The following is a 24,177-nucleotide window of genomic DNA, read 5'->3' as shown; positions in this document are numbered from 1 at the left end:
ACTGGAGTTTCTTAACTCTTCCTGTACTGGAAACAATTAGACTGATGTATCTGATCTTAATGTTTTATTTATTAGCTGTACTACACATACAAATCATAATATCATAAAAAAAAAATTGCTTCAGTGTCTCTTTAAAAGACTGTAACAAAACTTCTAATACAAAAAAGGAAGAAACGGGGTGTGTGACAGGAACATAAAGTGATGAATAATAAGAATGCAGAATGGCTGCCGTGGGTTGTATCCAGTTTGTGTGAAGGACTTTCTTATAAACTCTGTGTTCATATTGCGCAATCCCTATTTACACATCGCATAATGTATTATGTTATATTTACAGTGATTATAATATTACAATTCATCCTTTCTGTCATTTATGGAAGTTAATGAAAGTTATTTAATAGCCTTTGTGCTTTGTTTTTACGTTCCTTTCCTAATCTGCTAAACAAACAAGCAGTTTCCTTGTGTTTTTGTACCCTCTGGTTGTCCACATCAGCATACAAAGGCTGCATTAGGCTGCGATTAGCCTGTTAATCAACAATAAACGCTCCTATACACAAATTCCACAGCCTGGCTAGGTTTAGAGTTTAGTATAAAGACTTTTATTTTATTGATGACTTTTAAGTATGACTTTTCTAGATAAATCAGCTATTCGTGTATAGATATTTGGATTGCTACCTAGCTCACCAAAATAAACACCCTCAGTAAACATAAAAAAATGATGGCCAGAGTTTATATGTTGCGTCTTTGTTTTGTTAGGTGATGGGATCAGTGCTTGAATGTGAATTAAGATTCTGACTCTTGTCACATTACCAATCCAGATAAACACTTTACAATTGTGATATTCTGTGAGTCTCCTAATAAATGCCCTTTATTGCTGTTATGTTTTAGGATTAACACTGGTTATGTTTATTTTTACTATGCAGCACAGCACATTTTATATACGACTTTACTCAGTCTGTAGTCCTGTGTCTAACTGTTCCCAGAGGGCTTTGCAATTTAAAATGAACCGGAGGTGAGAGTGATATGGAAGCTGCCATATTTCTTTTTAACCAGTTGCCTGGCTATCCTGCTGATCCTCTGCCTCTAAGGCCCCATTCACACTTGCGTTTTGCCATGCAAACGGACCGGATCCTGATCAGATCCTGATCGGATCAGGACCTGATCCGGATCGGAACCGTACGGTTCCGATCCGGATCCGGTCCGTTTGCATCAGGCATGCATCAGGCTGCCATCCGGATCCGTGGGCAAAAAATAGCGAAATTTTAAGAAAAAAATGTTGGGGTCAGCAGAAGGTGCACCTGGTGCACCTGTAGAATCAGGTTCCTCCGCTGTAGGCCTCACCTCCACCTCCGACATTCTGCCAAACAGCTCCAGCACGTCTGTCACTGCTGCTCCACTCCAGTCATGCTTGGCCCATGTGTCCCCATCCGAAATGGCCGCTTGGATACGCATAGGAAGTGGGGTAGAACGTCAGGTTTTTGTAGGCAGTGTGTTCTCTGCCTTCCGTTCCCCATTGGTTTCTGTGTTCCGGATGGTGCTGTCAGGCTCAGGTCCGGGTGCGTGGGCCGGAGATCCGGACCCAAAAAATAGCGCATGTTGGAAAACTGTCTGGAGTCCGGTTCCGGTCCGGCTCCGTACTGTACGGAACGTACGTATGTGAACGTCCGCATAGCCTTTGCATTGCTATGCGGAACGTACGTTCCGTTTGTACAGTATGCGGTCCGGATCAGATCCGGAAAATCCGGATAGCAAACGCTAATGTGAACCGGGCCAAATACTTTTAGCCATAGACCCTGAACAAGCATGCAGCAGATCACTTGTCCCTGACATTATTGTCAGAACTGACGAGATTAGCTGCATGCTTATTCCTGATGTAATTCAGACATTACTGTAGCCAAATAGAGCTGCAGGGCTGGCAGGCAACTGGTATTGTTTAAAAGGAAATAAATATATAAATATAGATAATGGAAATAAATATATAATGGCCATTTCTGCATTTCCTCTAAAAGGAGGCTTTGTGCCTACTGGACATGGGACTGAGCTCAGTGCATAGTACATACATGTTATTCAAGGCAGAACCGGATCATCCACAAGGCAACTTAGGCAGGTGCCTAGAGCCTGGAGAGAGTCTAGGGGCCTGGTTTATTCTAGCCCCCAATAAATCATACTACAAAAAGCCAGTCGTTGCTTTCCTAAGGCCCCATTGTACCTTAATCCATCTCTGATTCAAGGCAATAAAGCTTTATCAAAGGCACATTCCCTAAAGCCAAAAGTGTGTTTGAAATAGAGACGTGTTTCAGGCAGAGCAGGGTAACCCCAGCACTTGCCTGTTCTCATTGTGTAGCCTGATTGTAGACCTACAGAAAGATGCAGGCACAATTGTGGAGAATGGAGTTACCCGAGTTTTGTTTCTCTTCTCCTGATAGTAATGGTATATTGTGAAGTAGAACGCTATCTTTATTGGACAGGTTTATAGGATAAGGACACATTACCAAGCTATAGCTGGTGAGTATGAGGTCTGATAAGGAGATTGGGCAGCACTTATCAGTATCTATTCTATCCATTACCTCATCTTGTCACAACTGATAATAATGAAGCTGACATACTGAAGGAAGACCTGCATGGGGGTTGGTTTACACTGAAGGCGCGTACACACGCCATACTGTAGCGAACGACGGGTCCGTCAGACCCTCCCACTGGGCGGACGTTCTGTGGACAGTAGCATGTGTGTACACGCTGACAGCAGACTAATAAGACTGTTTCTGACAGATCCGCTCAATGCTCAGCGCATCCGCTCAGTGGATCTGTCAGAATCAGTCTGCTGACAGCGTGTACACACGTGCTACTGCCGGCAGAACGTTCACCCAGCGGGAGGGTCTGACGGACCCGTCGTTCGCTACAATATGGCATGTGTATGTGCCTTAAAGAGAACCCGAGGTGGGGATCTTAGAATGAAATCTATACACAGAGGCTGGGACTGGCTATAGTGCCCTGCCTCTGTTGCTATTTGAATCCCCCCTAAGTCCTCCCTGCGCTCCGCTCTCCCCCATAAATTACAGTCGCGCTGTTGACACGCAGCGTGTCGCAGCGGGCTGTATTTAACTCCCTAGTGTCACTCACGCCGCTCCCCCGCCTCCTGCAGAGCAACGGTTTCCCGCTCGTGTCCCTTCCCTCGCCTTTGATTGGAGGGAAGGGACGTGGGCGGGGACCGGCGCTCTGCAGGAGGCGGGGGAGCGGCGTGAGTGACATTAGGGAGGTAAACATTGCCCGACAGCGCAGCTGTGATATATGGGCTAGAACGGAGCGCAGGGGGGACTTAGCGGGGATTCAAATAGCAACAGAGGCTGGACACTATAGCCAGACCCAGCCTCTGTGTATAGATTTCATTCTAAGATCCCCACCTCGGGTTCTCTTTAAGCCCTCTGCTTTTCGGAATGGCCAACAGTGGACCAACAGACGAGGATCCATGCGTTCCTATGGGCCTAATCTTAAAATTTGTTTCCAACAGATACAGTTTTGTCCATTGAGTAACTGCAAGGAACATTTCTAACCTGCACGACTAAAGGCCCATACACACGGCGTACAAATGTCTGTACAGACACTTGTTGAGCGACAGTTTGTGAGACGGTTTGTTCGTGTGTAGGCTCCAAAAGTTTGTCTGCAGACACAGTCATGTTTGGGCGATTCAACTGGTGAATCTCTTGTGACTTTTGTCTCACAAACCATCGCTTAGTCTTTTGGTGTCCTGTCTTGTGAATGAAAGTCTTCTACAGACAGCAGAGTCGCTACCATAGCACTACTACTATACGAAGTCTGTGGCAGACAGCTGACTTCACTCTTTCTGTTGTCACGTATGTACAACTGTCACGAACTCGAATTGTCGCTGCCATAATAAATATGCTGCTGTCTCTTGTCTGTTGCTGCCTCACAACTGCAGACAAATGTATGCTGTGTGTATGGGCCTTAAGGGTCGGCTCACACTACAATGAAAAAGCTGGAGTGGGCAGCTTCAATGGTTCGATGAAAGTGCTCTCACTGCATGCAGAGTGGAAGTATGTTATATGGCATTGCATTTGTCATCTATGTATTGACATATAGTAGAATGCAGTAAATTATTCAGGTAATTTTCCTGTTTCAGCATCAAACACTTCCTATAGCCAGCCCATTTGTTGCAGTATATTGAATGAATGTAGACCTGTCCTCCTAGTGATGTTTAACCTAGGCTGATTAGCCTAGGCTAAACATCACTGGGAGGAGGTGCCTGGAGGTTTTGGTGGGGATGGTTCTGTAATGACGACTTGATGGTAGAAAGTTAAGATAGCGACTGCTGGGGTTGGAGTGGTTGTGCGTTATCCTGTTGGCCTTGGACCTCAGCCTTGATGGGTGTAAAAGGTCCACCTTTGGCAGGGGTGACCCATTGATCCTCTCTGTGGTGTCGATTGCACTTTGAAGTTTATGCCTGTCTTCTTGCAGTTGAGCCTGCATACTAAAGGATGATAGAGGAGCAGAGGATAGATTCAATAGTGGCAGTGTACAAGCTGGTCAGCAGCTCCCATGGCAATCCAAATTTTTTCAGCTGTCACAAGCGGAACAACCTTTGCTGAGCTTTCTTCTGGGTTCTAGTGGTGTCCTCCTTCCGCATCTTAAATCGTTTGTGATGGTAGTGCCTAGGAACTGAATGCTTGGTACCCTGGTGACCTCAGAGCTTTCAATAGAGACCAGTTTGAGGGTAAGGGGGTGCCTCCTGAAGTCCACATTTTTTGCCACATTTAAGGAGAGCTTTTTGCCTTTTCAGCATTTGCAGCTCCTCCCGATCTTGCTGTGGTATGCATACTCACCATTTCCTTCAACGAGGCCAAGGATGGTGGTGTCATCAGCAAATTTGATGATGTTTACAGAGTTAGGCCCGGTTCATACTAGCGTTTTGTGTGAAACCGGGCCGTACATCCGAGTCCGGGGTGTCCGGGGGGCGGTACGGATCCCTCAGGATACGGGCAGGTTGCAAACAGAAAAGTATCAGTTCGGCATCCGGAAAGTAACACTTCCGGATTGCCGATACTGTACTTTAAACAGGCGCAGCAGCAGAGACAGGCATGGGGAGAGTGGGGGCCCCTGTCTATCCATGCCTGGACCCCCCATGTGGCAAAGGACAGGTGCCGTAAGCACCCGTTCCTATTGCCAGTGTGATGAGAACTTCCGTTTCTCATCACTTCCTATGGTGCGGGGAAAATGGTCAGGTTCAGGGTCAGGTGCGGCGGCCGGAGCTGCGTTCCGGAAAAATGCTGCATGTTGGAGAAATCCGGACCGCAGCCCGGACCGCAGACCGGATCCGGATCCTGACAGACGGACGGGTGTGAATGGATACATTGATTAACAATGTATCCATTCACATCCGGGTCCGTTTGTACAGTATACGGTGCGTTCCGGTCCGGGGAAAGGATGATAGAGGAGCAGAGGATAGATTAGTGTGAACCGGGCCTTGGCAGAGGAGGTACAGTTATTTGTGTACAGGGAGAACATGATCAGGGACAGTACACACCCTCACGGTGCACCTGTATTGGTGGTTCTTGCACAGGAGGAGCTCCCAAGCTTGACTAGTTTCGTTCTCTTGATGAGGACGTCTTTGATCCACTCGCCTCGAGTGTGGTTGACTCCAGGTTGTACAAGGTTGTCAGGCAGGATGTTCGGGCAAATAGTGTTAAACGCGGGAACTTAAGTCCAGAAAAAAGATCCTGGCATAGATGTCAGGGCTGTAGAGATGTACTCCAGACTGATGTTGTTGGTGTCGTCTATGGACCTGTTTGCCCTGTATGCAAATAGGAGTGGATCCAGGGGGGCATTGGTACAGTGCTTGAGATGGTACATGATCAATCTTTCTAACCTCCAAGACAGTGGCAACGAGTCTGAATAGTTCTGGCTTTCATGCTAATTTAATGCACATTGTATGCTCCTTGGAATTGAGCCATTCAAACACGCTTTCTGCTAAATTTGATTGGCCCAATTCCAAAGCCGCATACAAGTTGCAAAAAAAAAAAATGCACGCAAGCCAGAATTTTTAGCATGTATTTGACCAAGGGGTTGATTCATCAGTGATAATAACGAGCGCTACTTCAGCAGCACTCGTTAAAAAACAATAAGCTATGCAGGCATTGCTCGCTCTGTACAGCGTAGCGTGCTTTACTTAGTTACGTGTGTTGCTTCCTTGAAATAGCGGCCGCTCCTGTGAAGTATCGCAACTTCACTAGCGCTGTGATAAGTCTGCCCAAGGCTGCGCAGTCGCACTCGCGGCAAAGCGTACTGCGCAGCCGCGGCTCAAAGCGGCGGCCATCTTACTTGTGGCATACATGCGACCCGTTCAGTGGGGTCAGGCCGAGCCATGGGGGAACGAAAAGGGCTGCAATGACGGCGAAACGGTGCGGGGGACGCGCTGGACGTCCTCCGTGGATTCTGATATTAAAAAGGTATAGTGTCATTTTCTTGTTTTTGGCCTCGGAAGTCCTTTAAGGAACTACAAGTCCCACAATGCATTGCGGGAGTCTGACAGCCACAGTCATGATTCATAAAGGCAAATGCATTGTGGGACTTGCAGTTCCTTAACAACTGGAGAGCCAAGTTTGCAGATCACTGCACTAGAGCGACTGCGATTAGGCAAGTTGCAATCGCAGGACATGCAGCATTTTGGGAGCTTTTCCATTCTTATATATTGTATATGAGCAGGGAAATTGCTCCCAAAATCACTTGCAAAGCACTACCACAAATGGCTAGCGATTGCGATAGCGCTTTGTAGTGAGGCCCAGGCCTGAACTACCATCACTTGATACAATAAAATGATAATCGCAGCGCTAGCTAAGCGAACAAGTTAGATGTAGGGCTGCAAAGAGAATATGGGCTGTTATTCCTGAGCCCATACAAAAGACAAAGCAGATATTAAAGAAAACTCTTGCGCCTAGGTTTCTAATAAACTGATATTTAATAAAATGAGAATCTGTACATAATAGATAAATGCCCGTGCATCACATCTGCAATACTAAACCACAAATTGGGGCAGAAAACGGCCGTAACCCAGTACCCCCTAGGTAACTTGATTGCACAATGAAATAAGCGAGCCTCAATAAGAATGGCAATAAATTAGTACAATCACATAAATGCAGCACCTAACATGACACATACTGTAATACTTCAATAATGCGTAAAAGTAGTGACGTCTCACCACAAAAATAAAAATACAAATGGCATGCCAATGCGCTCAAGTTGAGAAGTAGAGCAAGAGTTAAAAAATCGTTCCTGGCTAAAATAGCATCCTGGATGGAGTAAAAATAGCAGCCTGATTGAGATGGATATATGGCAACAATCACTCCTCAGTGGCTGAAGATGTCAAATACTCACGCTATCACAGCGCGTGATTCCAAGCGGCAAGTAAGTTGATGTAATCCGGCCAGAGTGGAGAGGGAAGAGGAAGATTATGTTCCGGTAAGTAGCTCTATCCTGTTTAGCCTGTTTAGCCGCGGCCGCTAGCGGAACCCTCATACTACATGAAGACGGTAAAATTGATCAGTGATTGGCCAATCATAATTGTGTGTAAAGTGTGTACCTGGCTTTATGGCATCCACACTGAGGGTGCAAACACATTCAATTTTCATTGGCCAATGACTGGCCAATTTTAACACTTCTATGTAGTGTGAGCAGGAAAGTTTTTGAGCCATAGAGAACCCAGGGCAAAGGTGTATGAATTACATCCCCCCATAGACTCGGGCACACTATTGCATTGCAGTACCCTGTGATGTCATCATAGGGGGCGCTGCTGCTATGATATGGGGCGCCTAGAACCAGGAAGGGGAAAGGGCATGCGGCACGTCGATTCGATCCTGGGAGGTGAGTGACAACTTTTATCACGCATTCTGATTGCGTTCAACTCATGCTGCCCCCCCCCCCCTGGTTAACTGCTTAACCCCTGCTGCTTTTTCCCAGGCAATGCCCTGCTCCACCTTCCCCTAAGCTCTTGTACTACATGGAAGTGATAAAATTGCTCAATCAAAGTTGGATGTGAATTTTGATTGGCCAATTATTGGCCATTTTTACCATCTCCATATAGTATGAGAGTTTACTTACACGATCGGTTCATAGTATTTTTAAACTGTTGCCCCTCATACTACATGGAGTTGGTAAAATTGGCCAGTCTATGGCAAATCAAAATTGGATGTGAGTACCAGGCTTTAGAAATCCATGAAGTTGCGTCACTGAAGCCTGGTACACACTTTCAATTATGATGTGCTGGTGGACCTACTGCGCATACTATTATTTTTGCAAATAAGGTTTTGTCATCATCGATCATGTACAATGAGAAAGCAAAAAAACTGAAAAAAAACACCTTTATTTCCAAATACAATATTGTCACCATACATTGTACTAGGAACATAATCTAAATGTTGTAATAACCAGGATGGATAAGCAAATAAAATGTGTGTCTTTAACTTATAGTTAGCACTGGTTATTGTAAAGCTATAATGGATGTAAATGGAGAAATAGTGTGTTTTTTCCCTTATTTTCCCTTTAAAATCCATAGAAAATAAGGTAATTACTAACCAAAATGATCACACACTAAAAGCCTAATTTGTCCTGATAAATACAATATATAGATCATTTATGTGTGATAAGTAGTAATAAAGTTATTGTCGAACGAATGGGAGCCATGCTGATTTGTGTAAATTGCTCTCGTCCTGCAGTGGTTAAGCAAACATTTTCTCCAAACGTTTTTTCTCTGCAGTTGGGAAAATGAGTGCCCTAGTAGTGTATGGGATGCTGAAGTGGAAGAAGGTAGCATTAGTAGTGTTTGTGCGGTAGTTACAGGGGTGACAGGCATGACATGGTAGGATAATGCCGGGGGAGCTGGACAAAGAGCTCTCATTTCCTCTAAAGCACCCACCTGCCATGTGACAGTTTTCTATTTCCATCATCTCTGGCCTTTCAGTGATAAATAGGGATGATCATTCGTGTTCTGCAGAACTGAAATTTCCGCGTTTCCAACTGGAAATCAGCATTCCAACGAAATCCGATTCATCGCAACTCTGTAATTTTAGCCCACTCACAGAACTTGGAAGCATTGGACCAATCAGATAGGCCTGGTGCACACCAAAAAACCCTAGCAGATCCGCAAAATGCTAGCAGATTTTGAAACGCTTTTTCTTATTTTTATGTAGCGTTTCAGCTAGCATTTTGCGGTTTTGGGAAGCGTTTTTGGTGTATTAGATTTCATGTATTGTTACAGTAAGCTGCTACTGAACAGCTACTGTAACAAAAAACGCCTGGCAAACCGCTCTGAAGTGCCGTTTTTCAGAGCGGTTTGCGTTTTTCCTATACTTAACATTGAGGCAGAAACGCATCCGCAATCCAAAATCTGCAGCAGCCCGGGAGTATGCGTTTCTGCAAAACGCCTCCCGCTCTGGTGTGCACCAGCCCATTGAAATACATTACCCAAGCGGATCCGCACCCGCAAGCGGATCGCAAACCGCAGCAGAACCGCTCTGGTGTGCACTAGGCCATAATGCAGAATTTTTCTGCAAAATTTTAACTTTAGACCAATCACAAGATTTTCTGTTTTTCCGATTTCGATTTTTACGGGGGGTTTTTTTCCATTCTCTGATGCAAATGACTAATAAAATACTCCTCGAAAATTGAAAATCAGAAATCTGAATTCGGCGGAATCGTAAATGGGCATTTCCAACCATCCCTAATGATAAAAATAGACTTCTTCTCACAATCAGTCCTTTCATTTTAGATCTCAGGTCAAAATTGACATAGATTGCAATACAAAGCGAAAAATTAACATTTTCACTTTTCTGGCAGTGTGATTAAGAGATGAAATTGAAAAGAATCAATCTGTTTTTCCAGCAGGAGTGTAGGCACCAGTTTTGCTCAGTGTAGCTCTGGGAAGGGTGGAAAATGGTTAGAATCTCATTTGAAGGCTTCATTCAGCATCAATGTGCTTTGTGTTGTCAGTGTAGATACATTGCCCTGTGCAGTTTTCTGCTTTATCCTGTATAGAGATGCAAATGCTTTTACAACAGTAATGTCAAAACCCACTGACTAGACCCTCTTTATATTGCTTAGCTTAAATCTATTCATTAATGCCACCTCCTGGAATAGACCTTGTCTTTTGCAACCCTTAGGCCCCGTTCACACTTGCGTTTCTGTACCAAACGGACCGGATGACCGGATCGGATCCGGATCGGATCCGGTCCAGTTGCATCAGGTATGTATACTGCTGCGATCCGGATCCGTTTGGTAAAAGTTATAAATAAAACTATATAATTGTTGGGGTCTGGGAGGTCAACAGAAGGTGCACCTGTAGAATCAGGTCCTCCGCTGTTTGGGCCTCACCTCCACCTCCGACATACTGCCAAACAGCTCCAGCACGTAAGTCACTGCTGCTCCACTCCAGAAATGCTTGGCCCATGTGTCCCCATCCAAAATGGCCACTAGAAAACGCATAGGAAGTGGGGTAGAACGTCAGGTGTTTGTAGCTAGTGTGTTCTGTGCTTTCCGTTTCCCATTGGTTTCTATTTCCGGATGGTGCAGTCAGGCTCCGGTCCGGGTGTGTGGGCCGGATGATCCGGACCCGAAAAATAGCGTTGGAAAAGTGTCAGGAGTCCGGATCCGATCCGGCTCCGTTCTGTAGGGAACGGACGCATGTGAACGTCCGCATACATAGACTTTGCATTGCTATGCGGAACGTACGTTCCGTTTGTACAGTATACGGACCGGATCCAATCAGGCGAGTCCGGACAGCGAACGCTAATGTGAACCAGGCCTAAAATATAATCTAATTGTTCCATAGCTGAAAATTTGAGCTGGTTTAAGGCCTTAATCCATGAACATCTTTTTATATAGCAATTATCTCTCCTAAATAGGTCTATTGACACAAAGCTAAGAGCTGGAGCAAAATGTTGGTCTTCAGTAATGCAATGATGCACTGGAGGGTCCTATTACAAAAACAATAATAGTATAGTGTATGGCGCTCTTTTTCTTTCTCTCTCTCTGTCTCTCTTCTCTGTCTCTTTCTCTCTCTCTCTGTCTCTCTCTCTCTCTACTTTTCCCTTCCTGTTACTCTTTGTTCCTTCTTCTCTTTCCTGGCTCGTCAGCACCCTACTCCTTCCATGGCCTTTGGGCTGAGAACAACCCATTGGGCAAACATACTATGATGCTTTATTCCAAGCAATTAATAATCTGCAGTATGCTTAAAGGACAACGGACCTGAGAGGCATATGGAGGCTGCCATATTAATTTCCCTTTAAACAATGCACATTGCCTGGCTATCCTGCTGATCATCTGCCTCTAATACTTTCAGCCACAGACCCTGAACAAGCATGCAGATCAAATGTTTAACTGCAATTGCTGTATGCTTGTTTCAGGTGTGTGATTCAGATACTGATGATGCATGAAAGGTCAGTAGGATGCCAGGCAACTGGTATTGTTTAAAAGGAAATAAATATGGCAGCCTCCATATCCCTTTCACTGCAGGGGTTCTTTAAAGCGACCTGAGCACCTGGACCTGTTAAATTATAAAATGAACCTTCCCATTAGGGAGGTTTGTAATGCTGTGTGTTGGAGGGAGGGTTATTACTCACCTACTGGGGGCTGCTCCTCTAGCCCACCGTCCATGTGGACATGTGCCTCAGGGAGTGGGTGCAGTTTGAAGCTTCCGCCAGTGTAACACACTCATTGCAATGCACCATGGCAGACTTCAATCTAAATCTGTGCCCGCTCCCTGGGGATCATGGCGCACTACCTTTCTATTTGGATTCTGATTACTTTTGATAATAAGGACTTTTGTGAATAGCTTTTATAGTAAACAATGGTGTATTTGAATTCCCAGAGCAGGGAACATACTGATGAAGCCAAGTTCATGGGAAACGCCCCTGTTGGCTGCTGAGTTTTTAAAAAGAAAAAGAAATGCAAATAGAAATGTAAACACCAGTGCAGATATAAAAGCACATCGGCGGTTGGATGTGTACGTAAACAAATGCATTGTAATTTTTATGCTGCAGGCACTACTTTTCAGGTACCCATACACCTCTCAATCTGAATGTAATCACAATATAAATCAGGGAGAGGAAAGATTTTGCAATGAGCAAACTGTAAATAGTAATATTGTAAAAAAAATAAGCAATTTTTTAACCATTTCGTTAAAATTAGTAACGTTCCACTTTAAAGGGGCACTGTAGTGACCTATACCATAATATAATGTAGTCAATTATTCAGGATATCCCTTTTTACGTTATTTATCTCGGTTTCAGCATCAGAAACACTTCCTCTATATATTGCTGTATATTGGTATGTAGTCCCATCCTCCCAGCTATGCCACAGGCTAGGTTATTTGGGTATGTGGAATTCTCCTCCTAGAGCATTCTGGGAGACCAGGTATTTTTTTCTACTGTCTTCAGAACAGTAAATAAAGATTCTGCAGTGATGCACCTGCCACCAATAAAGATTTCACCACCTGTGATAAATTGTAAATCAGGGAATGGAGAGATGTTACTATGGGCAAACACTGACTAATGTATACATGAGTATTGAGAAAAAAAGCAATATGATTTTATTTTGACTACAGTTCCTCTTTAAATGTATGCCAATAATAAAGGATTACAGTCATTTAGCAGTGACCCAAAATGTCTAAAAAAAAAGTTAGATTTGATTTGTCATTAAGTATTCTTGTATTTTGGGCTATTGAATTGTATATAGCAATATGTATATAGTATATGCAATTTTAAGTTGATCTGCAATTATCTTCTTTAATGTTGTATTGATTTCAAAGAAAAAAACTGATCACGATCACATGCCAGAAAAACCAGAACGCTCTATATGTGCATGGCCAGCTTTAGGCCTGTAACCCCCAATCACTAGCGTTTTTAATTAGCGTTTTGTAAGCAATTTCATGAGCGTTTTCTGGCAATATTGGGAGCGATTTTAAAAAGTGTAAGTGTTATGTGTAGCGATTCATGAGCGATTTGCCAGCGTTTCAAATCTTTACATTGAAGCACAAACACTCCCAAAATGCTGCATGTCCTGCCATTACGATTTTGCTAATTGCAATCGCTACTGTGGAATTTGTTACATTTATTTGCATCGGCAGAGTGTTTAGGGAAATCGAGAGCAATTTAAAGCACTCCCTAAACGCTCAAAAAAGCGCTCTAGTGGGTTCCAGCCCTAAGTGTTATTTATGATGAAATGAGATTGAAATTGAGTATGTTGTATGGTGCATCCACTGCTACTCCGCAATCAGTATTACAGCTGGGACCCACTAGGAGCACCTTGGCAGCGCTTGCCGATCGCTGGCGACCAACAAACACTATGCCAGTGGATCCCTTTGTGACTGGTACCCTTAGCTGGGTTTTTTTTAATTATATTTTAATTAGTTATATAATCATTATATATATATATATATATATATATATGTGGAATTTGCTGTATATAATATAATGTTAGAACTCATTCACACTGGGGCAATTCGCAGGTGTTTTCCATGGATCGACGAATTGTTGGCATTCGCTAGCAAGCGCTAGTGTAATGTAAAGTATATGGCAGTTATCTCACTGCCACAATCATCTGCAATTCGCAGGAAACGCAAACGTGGTGCATGCAGGGCTTTTTTTCGTGATTTTTGAGCGATCGCTCTAAAATGTACAGTTAAAAATACGCGTTGTTGAGACATCCCCCAATGTGAATGGGCCCTTAGGCTTTCCTTACATTCATAGCTGGATTTTGCATGTTATTGAATCCATCATGTTGTCATGCAGTCACTTCTTTCCGCTTACGACCAGCATCATTTCTGTGCCAAGCTTTAGAAAGAAATACACTAATTTGCTGTTTTGAAAATAAGAGTCATTTGGTCATTGGATGTACCATACATATTTTCTTCATATTTCTATTTATTAAGGGAGCAAACTCAGTTTAGTAGCAAACTTAAATTCCCTCCAAAGTAAAAGATAAAGAACCATAGATTTTAAACTGAATCCACAATCATCCAAGTTAACGAAATCTTAATCCACATCAATAATTTACATCCTAGTATAAATGTGCCAGTATATGGGCTCAATAGCTGTAGATAAGCAGGTAAATGTGCTCAATAGCTGCAGATAAGCAAAACAGATATGCTAAGAAAAAAGTAAAAGGCTGACAGGCTTAGCTAGACACAAATCAACACCTCCAATCAAAAAAAACAAGTGTGATCTAATTAGACTTCTTCTAGGCATGTAGTGTATATGTTAATTTGTGAAGACATTACCTTCCAGGGCACATGGCTGGCTGGAAGAGGCAGTAGAGGAATGGCTACTAGTAGCTTCTATTGGATCTTTTGATAGACAGGCTCCTCCCCTGGGCTGCATTTATAAAGTTTTACCTCAGGAAGCACCATTCGCTCTCAGTAGGTTGGAAGCTGCCCCAGCTGATGATAGGGTTACAAGATAAACATTTGCAAAAGGATTTTAGGCTAATGTCAGCTGCCTTTGCAGTCAGCATACCCCGAAGAATTGCGAATATACTCTTTTAAGGCTAAAGAAAACATGGGAGTCCAGCCTTGGAGTGCTCTCAAGCGCAAAAGAAGCTTGTCTTCCATCAGTCACATACTAACTCAAGGTTATGGCTTTGCTTCCAGACGGCTGAATACGCTGAACAAGTGTGCATCCATGAAACTCGATGTCAGCCTCCAAAGGAAGAAGGTAACGTGATTTTTATTTCATCCTGTTTATGCTTATATACTGAGTGACCAATAATTTAGAGATACCCTTTATTTGAGTATGCAACTAAAAATGGCACCGGGAAATTTGGGCGCCGGGTGAAGCTGAAAAATGCCTCACCCTGCTCCTGCAAAAGTCCCAGCGCCGTTATTTACTATTCCCCCTCCAGGCTGCCATGGACTGGGGAAATATGCTATTCCGAATAGTACTGTTTTTTTTTGGGCTCCGTCTTTTGCCGGTCCAACAGTAACGTATAGGGACGTAACAACGCAGAGTTGCTTATATAAAGAACTCTTAGCTTCCAACAACTTAGTTATCATGGAAGTTAATGTTAAAACGAAATACCTAAAGTCATTGGGAGTCGAATATTAAAAAAAAAAAAAGAAACCAGATACTTACCTAAGGAGAGGGAAGGCTCTGGGTCCTAATGAGCCTTCCCTCTCCTCTACCGGTGCACTCGTTGCAGCAGCAGCTCCTCCATTCATAACCCCCGCTGTGGGGGGACTTCGGAAGTCTTCGGGAGTTCTCCCGAAAACAGACGGCTCCATACTGCACACACGCGAGTGCGCAAGAGAAGGCTCTTGCGCAAGCGCAGTATGGAGCGGCCCGTCTTCGGGAGCCCTCGGATTCCCGAAGACGTCCTAAGCCTCCCTTCGGCGGGGCAGATAGCAGCATTTGATCGAATGCTGTAATGGGGGATCCTGCGCTGGAACGGGCACCGGGAAAGTCATTAAAACCCAGAGCCTTCCCTCTCCTTAGGTAAGTATCTGGATGTTTTTTAACCTTCCTGGCGGTAAGCCCGAACTGAGTTCGGGCTATGCCGCCGGAAGGCACCGCTCAGGCCCCGCTGGGCCGATTTGCATAATTTTTTTTTTGCTGCACGCAGCTAGCACTTTGCTAGCTGCGTGCAGTGCCCGATCGCCGCCGATCCGCCGCAATTCCTCTCGCCGCGGCCGCCCCCCCCCCCAGACCCCGTGCGCTGCCTGGCCAATCAGTGCCAGGCAGCGCTATGGGGCAGATCGGAGTCCCCTCTGACGTCACGACGTCGATGACGTCGGTGACGTCATCCCGCCCGTCGCCATGGCGACGGGGGAAGCCCTCCAGGAGATCCCGTTCTTTGAACGGGATCTCCGGATCTCCGATCGCCGGCGGCGATCGGAGGGGCTGGGGGGATGCCGCTGAGCAGCGGCTATCATGTAGCGAGACTTTGTCTCGCTACATGAAAAAAAAAAAAAAAAATTTAAAAAAAAAGATTTGCTGCCCCCTGGCGATTTTTTTGCAAACCGCCAGGAGGGTTAAGGCGATTCCCAATGACTTTAAGTGACTTTGAATGACTGATGATCATCAGTGAAAGTAGAGCTGGTGCTAGCATCTCTGACAAGACAATTCTTTCAGGATTTTCTTGCCCAGTAGTATCTCGGGTGTTTAGAGAGTGGCAGTTGAGAAAAAAAAACAAACGATAAGGACTATTTTTGTCAAAAAAGGGCTGGTGAACGAGAGAAGTGGAAGGCGAGTAGCATACATACAGCCCAATCCAATTACTTTTTCTCCTCGGAGATCATTTCTTATCTTCTGTTTAAAATAAGGTTTCTGCACTCTGCAATTACAGAAAGTACCAAAAGGTAGATGAAAAAGTACTGTCAGCATTATTCTGAGTATTTTCTTGCTTGCTGGTGAGGCATTCATTATAAATGAGTGGAATCCGCACCACGAATCGAGGAGAAGCGGAGAGCAACACAAATGCTGTGCGTTGCTACGGCCACCTGTGTTGCTAGAAGCCCACAAGTAGTGATGGTCATGTCATGGGGTCAGTTTGGTCAGGTGATATATATGCAAGTCTCTGGTTTACTAGTCATGATCATGTGCTAAAGCAGGATGTGATCACAGCAAATCAGAGCTTTGCAAATCTATCAGCTGATCAAACAAATCACATGGTTCTTCATGAGTTCTCCTAGACATGACCGTTACTATTCTCTAGTGATTTCCAGCCTTATGCTGGGTACACACGTTGAGATTTCCCGCTCGATTCGCGGATCGATTCGATTATTTCAAACATGCTCGATTGGATTTCGATCGTTCCTGCCATCGATTTTGCATACTTAACATGAAAAAAACGATCGAAATCCAATCGAGCGTGTTTGAAATAATCGAATCGATCCTTTCGATCCCACGAATCGAGCGGGAAATCTCAACGTGTGTACCCAGCATGAGGCCCGGTTGGCATCTAAAGCGGTCCGTTTAGTGGACCGTAACAGAATTGATTCTAATGGATGTGACTGGATCCTATGTTAGTCAATAGGCTCCGTTCACATTTCTCCGTTGGTATGGATCCATTCGGCCCCTTCCGCCGAATGGACCACAAGTCTGGGGAGGGAGTAATTCTTCTAGAGCGACAGACCCAACGGAATGGAGGGTCACTGATCAAAAACCGATGCCCAGTTTTTACACAGATCAGTTTTTGACCTGTCCAGTGGGATCCAGCTCTAAGTCAGTAAGGTCCATACTGTTCTGTAAGTGAGTGTAGTGGAGTTGTAAAGCTCAGCTTCTGAAGTACATTTTCTTTCATTTTAGAAGACTGTTTGGAATGAATCCATCCAGAGTTCCTTGATTAGCTTCACAGAACTATATTCAAACAGGCTGTGTGTTGCAATATAAAATGTTCTTGGTTTTATTTGTGAATATTAGTGTTTACAAGTGTAAAAATAGATGTTGGGGTGTTTTATCCCATTGGCCTTTTCCAGTATGGGCCCAAAGAATGAAGAAAAATGGCTGCCGCCAGGTGGCGCTGTAGCCCGGAGCTTGGGGCATGGGTGACCTTGAAAATGGATTGGAAAGTTAAAATGTAGATGTTGTTTTTTGTATGGGTGAGCTTGCCTATTGCAGCCACTTTCCTGACTCATGAACCTCTATGGAGGGCTGAATCAGTATAGGCCTGTAACACTTGCCTGACTTAAGTTGGCTGAGGTGCCAGTAACGACTGCCTCATCAGGCATGTGTCCGGCAGCACCTGACCCACAAACGATCCGCCCCGCAGTTGTACTCACCCCCAACGATGCCGATCACCCGCTGATCTCATTGTTCACACGGATGTGCCGCGTGACGTCGTGTGCAGGACACACGGCCCACCATCCCCCAAACCCACCCTGCATAACAACGCAATGCGCTGTCAGCTACACAGCTGATACACGTATGTCCAGCCCAGTGTCTGTGCGCCCCGGGCGACATCCATCAGAGATGTGTACACACCTTATGCCTGGTACACACAAAGAGATTTTCGATTATTTCCAACATCTGATCTGATTTCCGATCGATTATACTATTCTCTTCTGTGGAGAATCAATCGGAAAATTAATCGGAAATCAGATCGGACATTTGGAAATAATCGAACTGGCAGTCGGGGCTCGTTCACACTAGTTTTTGGCCTTTTTTTCAAGCACAGGCGATTTTTAAAATCGCTCACAAAACGCTGGTGTAATGAATCTCTATGAGAAGGTTCATATCAGCGCGGTTCCTGCGCTGTGCATTTAGCAAAGAGGTGCCTGTACCATTGTTGCAAAAGAAGAATGGGTCGGCACCACCAAATGTATCAAGAAAGCTCTTTTAATGAACCATACAACAGCAGTAACAGACGCTGTTTCGGGCTAACAAGCCCTTCCTCAAACTGCAGTTCGAATAAGGGCTTGTTAGCCCGAAACAGCGTCTGTTACTGCTGTTGTATGGTTCATTAAAAGAGCTTTCTTGATACATTTGGTGGTGCCGACTCATTCTTCTTTTGCTGTATTGGTCCCAAGAGACACTGGGACGGGGTCGAGGCACACCTGTTGGTACTTTGGTGCTCCTCACTTCACCTTTTTGTACCATTGTTGGGCATTTTACTATAGTGCAAGGTATAGGAAGAACGATAAACGCTCACAAAACCAGTGTATGCACGATTGCATTCATATTTTTGAGAATAAATAATTTGTATTTATTCTTTTCCGGGTCAAAGAGTTTACTTCCTGACTTGCGTCAGGGAGTGAATTATAAAACCGCTCTGGAAAATCACTTAGAAAAGCGATTTTACCAGAAACGCAGTGCGCAGTGGAGCGCAGGGAGGGGGGAAAAAAGCACACAAAAATGCAAAAGGCTTGCGTGTGTGTTTTAAGTGTGAATGAGGCCTCAATCTGCCAGAAAATCATCCCGATCGCAGTCTTCGTTGTGCTGCATTTTGGATGAGATTGAGCTCTACTATACTGAATATAGTAACGCAATCGTATTAGTGGAAATTGGTTTGAAATGCGATTGCAATCGCGTTTCACAGTGGAAAAGAACCCTCAAGCTGTTGACGAGATTCAGCAAATATGATTATGTGATCTCTCTTGTTCCCAGCTGATATTGCTGTAGGGCAGTTGCATAGACCCTAGGTTCTCAACGTGCGGTACGCGTACCCCAGGGGGTACTTCTGATGGCTCCAGGGGGTACTCAGGCTTGATATACTTAACCAAGAATAACAAATTTCAAGTTTTAGAAAATTATACCTCTTATTTAAACAACACCAAATTAGTATTTTAGCTAATTAAAAGTAATAGTAAATGCTTGGAAATTGGTTAGAACCAATTATGTACTACGATTAAATATATATTTGAAAAGGGAGTACTTGTGATAATGTTTACTATGCTAGGGGGTACTTGGTGAGTAAAGTATTTTAAAAGGGGTACATGCCAATAAGATGTTGAGAAACACTGGCATAGACTGTGCACCTGTCCCTTGCAAGCCCAGTTGTTTTTAGAAGGCACACTTGTGCAGGTATAGTTTGTTTTGTTTTGACATACACAAATCCCTGGAGCCTAACTCATTATGGTATTACTAAGTACATTTAGTTAATTGATGAATGAATGGGTAAAACAAGGGCTAATTCATTAGCTTTGTTACAGTCATCTCCTGAGGTGTGAATTGCATTAGTTGTGTGTCCTGTCCTGTCTGTAAGATGTCTGATCAGGTTGGCAGACAGTCTGTCACACTGGCCACTGAAATACACAAAACTGCTCGCTGAATATTGCAGAGGACCCAGTTTATGCTTGAGGCCTCCTTCACACTGGGAATCGCAAAATCACTAACGTTTTGCAAAGCAATTTTACAGCAATTTTTCATTGTCCAGGAGAGCAATTTTGGAGCGATTGCGTTTTGCGTTTGTTTAACATTGAAACGCAATCACTCCAAAATAGCTAAAAAATATTGCATGCAGCGCTTTTGTGATTTCAGCAAATCGCTAATTGCTGGCGTTTTCTAAGTGTGAACACTGCTGTACACATTACATTGCAGTAGCGTGTTTCAAAACGCTAGTGATTGCCAGCAATTGAAAAAGCTGCTGAGATCGCTAGTAAAACTTAGGGCCTGTTCACACTGGGGATCTCAAAACGCTAGCTAAATCGCTAGCGTTTTCAGACTAGGATTTTTTTCACCATTAGCGCGCATGTTTTATTGGACTTTTTTTGTGAATTTTGAGCAATCACGGTTCACTTTTTTAACATTTCAATAGCAATCGCTCTAAAACCACAAAGAAACGCTGCATGCACTGTGTTTGCGTTTACCGCGATTCGCCGGCAATCGCAGCAGTAAGATCACTGCCATGTGCTTTAAATTACACTAGCACTTTTCAAAGCGCTGGAGATTCGGCGGTAAACGCCCGCAAATCGCCCCACCATGAATGGGCCCTAAAATACAGAATCACTATTGCTCTCACTACATTATCATTGGCCATAAATTTACTTGTGGAATTTTATAGTAATTTTTATAGCAGCAGTTCAAACGTCCCCTTTCTTTCCTACCTTTCCTGAGTTCAGCAGTAGTTTCAAATTATAAATAGCACTGTGATAATAAGCACCTACCACAGATGGGGGTTTTGTGTGTTTCTTTGAGCTTTCATATGTTTTGGTGCTTTGCTATCATGCTGGCTCTGTGTTATATTATACTTTTGTATTGCAAAATTTCAATATTTTTTATACATTTTTCACTTATGAAATGAATAACGATTTGATGTTACATTTGACCTGTAGTAGCCAACATGTTTTATACATTGCCTCTTGCTGACTACAGGACAGCTATTATGCCTATTGATAAATCATTAGATACAATTTACTTCTCTATACTGCAACACCATTTTAAAGTTTGACCCCTTAGGCCTTAGCCCTTTATAAATCTGGACTATTACTTAAAATGTATGTCCGCATGTAGTATGCAAAAAGTATGGAATTTCGTAGACTGGATTTCCCAGAATCCATCTCCTCCCATGTATCTGACTCACTGTCTCTGCCCAGAAAAAACATAACCCCAAGGCAGAATACAAGGGAATAATGAATGGAATATGGCATTCCCATCAGTGCTTTTATTTTATGAAATTGAAATCCTTTGAAGTTAAAGAGGAACTCCAGTGAAAATAATGGAATAAAAAAGTGCTTTATTTTTCTAGTAATTATGTATAAATGATATAGTCAGTGTTTGCCCATTTTAAAATATTTCCTCTCCCTGATTTACATTCTGACATTTACCACAAATATGGTAAATGTCAGAAGCCCCCTTATGATCCATTTGTGAAAAGGAAAAGATTTCTCATGGGAAAGGGGGTATCAGCTACTGATTGGGATGAAGTTCAATTCTTGGTCACAGTTTCTCTTTAAAAGTTGTGTCAGGTGTACAGTTTTTATTAAAACACTGGAACTAATGTATAACTTGGAGTGGGTTTATAAATTGGCTTTCAATATATTGGGCTCGATTCACAAAGCGGTGCTAACCCAGTTAGAGACTTTAGGCGTGGTAACCATTGCACCACGCTGGTGAAAAGCCAGTTTAGGCGTGATAAGTTTAGGCGTGATAAGTTTAGGCATGATAAGTTTAGATAAGTTTACATCGCGCGCAAAGTCCCGCACGCAAAGCAGCGCCATTAAACTCTATGCGAAGTGCACCAGACTTTGCTAGCGCAAAACTTTTGATCAGCTGTGCACTGCGGTGCTAACCCAGTTGGTGCTTAAACTTATCACGCCTAAACTTATCACACCTAAACTTATCATGCCTAAACTTATCACACCTAAACTTATCACACCTAAACTTATCATGCCTAAACTTATCACACCTAAACTTATCACACCTAAACTTATCATGCCTAAACTGAGTTTAGGCGTGATAAAGAGCTTTTCACCAGCGTGCTAACTGTTAGCACCGCTTTGTGAATCAGGCCCATTGTTTTGCATCCCCCACTGTGTTCAGCAGCAGAGCCCATCCGTTGGAAAAGCTTCAATGATAACTATATTTTCCTTGAAGCGATTATACAAATTTTTGTTTTCTCCAGCTGTCTCCTTGCTCATTCAAATAAGTGAGTTGGGCCAGTTTGCTTGAGATATGTTTTAAAGTGGACCTAAACTCTTGGACAGGACAGAAGGAAAAAATAGAGAAATGCACCTTGTATGTATTTAGAGGGTTAAGCTTGTCTAATCACTACTGTAATTTGATCTCACAACTCAGCTGGCTGCCTCAGCGGAGCAGCTAATTTGTAAATACAGGATGTTAACCCTATGTCTTTTTCCATGAAAGCAGAAAGTAGACACACTGCAAATGTATTGGAGAATTTGTATCAGCTGTAACAAGGAAATGTTTTTCTTTAAAGGTTATTATGCTGTTGCTTATGTTTTAGAGCAGAGAGGAAGTACTAAGTTCAGGTCCACTTTAAATTACAAATATTATTCCTATTGACTGCCCAATCTAATGAAATTTCCTAAAAGTTCTCTGTTAACTAGTGTGTAAGCAAAACTTGGTTTTATGTGAATAACTGTACAGACTGTAATCCTCTATGCTAATTTTTTAGAGTGAAGATTCAGATGAAGAAGATCTTTGCGCCATTAGTGACAAATGGACATTTCAGAGGCTCAGTCGCCGATGGTCTCGGGTGGATGACATCGATACTCTGTTCAGGAGATCGGAAACCCTCGGGTCATCCGGGGACATGAAAAATACGACAAGTAGTGAAAGTGTGCTGACGGATCTGAGTGAACCTGAGATATGTTCTATTCACAGTGGAAGTAGCAGTGGGAGTGACTGCAGATGTTCCTATGTTGGACACAGTGCTTCCCGAGAGACATTCGAATGCACTGACAACATGTGTGTACCTGACTCCAACTCTGTTAGTCTTTTACCTTCGTACTGGCCAAGAGATATCCCGGACGCTAGGCTGAATTCAAAAACTGAAAAATCTGCTCACACAAAAGCCAAAAATCTTCTGAAATGCATGGGGACCCTCAGAGGCAAAAGCTCACATGGGAAATTAAAAGGATCAACAAAAACTGGAGGTCTAATCATCAGTGATCCCGTTCTACAAATGGAGCCCGAGTCCATGAAGTCCATGAACTGTGTTCATATTGGTAGTGGGCTGGACTCACCTTTGGACATTAAGGCAACTGGAAATTTGGATTCAAAACCAATAAAAAGGACGGTTAATGAGAACGCTATATTAAAAGAGGTTTCTGAAGCAAATAAACGATCGGCTATGTACCTAGAGGATATCGATGTTTTCTCGATGGCTGGGATTAAAGCTAAACCTACCCAGAATCACAAAAATGAATTTCATTCACAAGAGGATCTGGTTGTTCATATACCAAAGGACCACAAACCGGGGACATTTCCCAAAGCCCTTTCGATTGAAAGCCTTTCGCCTGCCAAGAATCTGAGTGGGGTAAACTGGCGAGGGGAAAGTGTTGCGCTGAACAGGCAAAAGGAGCTCTGCGTAAAGGAACCAAGAATTGCCTCTGCAGCCTGTCCGAGAGGCAGCAGGGTCAGTGTGTACGACAATGTACCGGGCTCTCACCTCTACGCCAGCACTGGAGACCTCATGGACTTAGAAAAAGACGATCTTTTTCCTCACTTAGATGATGTATTGCAACATATCAATGGACTCCAGCAATCTGTGAACCACTGGTCAAAGGACGTCTTCCCGGAACTTCAAGATGATGATATTTCTGTTGTGGAGTCTGGAACTTCAACCTTTCATTTGCCAAATCCAATGGCTCTAGACTTTGAAGGAAATTCTATTTCTGATGGAAGAACAACGCCAAGTGACCTGGACAGGGATGCTGCTTCTCTTAATGAATCAGATACAACGGGGACAAGAGAGAGAAGAGATTCTGGAGTGGGTGCATCTCTTACAAGGACCAGGTAAAGTCTTCCCAAACGCACATACCTGTAGGTCATTCTGCAATGCATACATTCATATGGAATAGCAATATAGTACTGTATTTCGTTTCCAACTTGGCCTGCATCTCTGGTAGCACCCACAATGGTCCCTGTCTCTTTTACCACCAACCATGTACACCCCTCTTCTCTGTCAGCAGCAGCTCCCTTGTCTCTGTTAGTAGTTACCACCAAGACTCCCCAACCCGTCCCCCCCCATCCCCGTCTCTGTCAGCACCTACCATATCGTCTC

General features: G+C 43.7%; 1 protein-coding gene across 4 annotated transcripts in view; it reads left to right on the top strand.

Annotated features, from left to right (window-relative positions):
- STARD13 (StAR related lipid transfer domain containing 13) overlaps nt 1-24,177 on the top strand; it is a 390,032-nt gene that overhangs the window by 349,333 nt on the left and 16,522 nt on the right. For all 4 annotated transcript variants that reach the window (XM_068267055.1, XM_068267058.1, XM_068267057.1 and 1 more), the window contains 2 exons: nt 14,648-14,711; nt 22,567-23,909. In XM_068267055.1, coding sequence (XP_068123156.1) covers nt 14,648-14,711; nt 22,567-23,909 — 1,407 coding nt within the window. The remainder of the gene's footprint in view (nt 1-14,647; nt 14,712-22,566; nt 23,910-24,177) is intronic.

Source organism: Hyperolius riggenbachi, chromosome 2 (assembly GCF_040937935.1).
Source record: "Hyperolius riggenbachi isolate aHypRig1 chromosome 2, aHypRig1.pri, whole genome shotgun sequence".
NCBI classification, from domain to species: domain Eukaryota; kingdom Metazoa; phylum Chordata; class Amphibia; order Anura; family Hyperoliidae; genus Hyperolius; species Hyperolius riggenbachi.
Note: the sequence above shows the minus strand (reverse complement) of the source record. Positions and strands in the feature narration are given on the sequence as shown.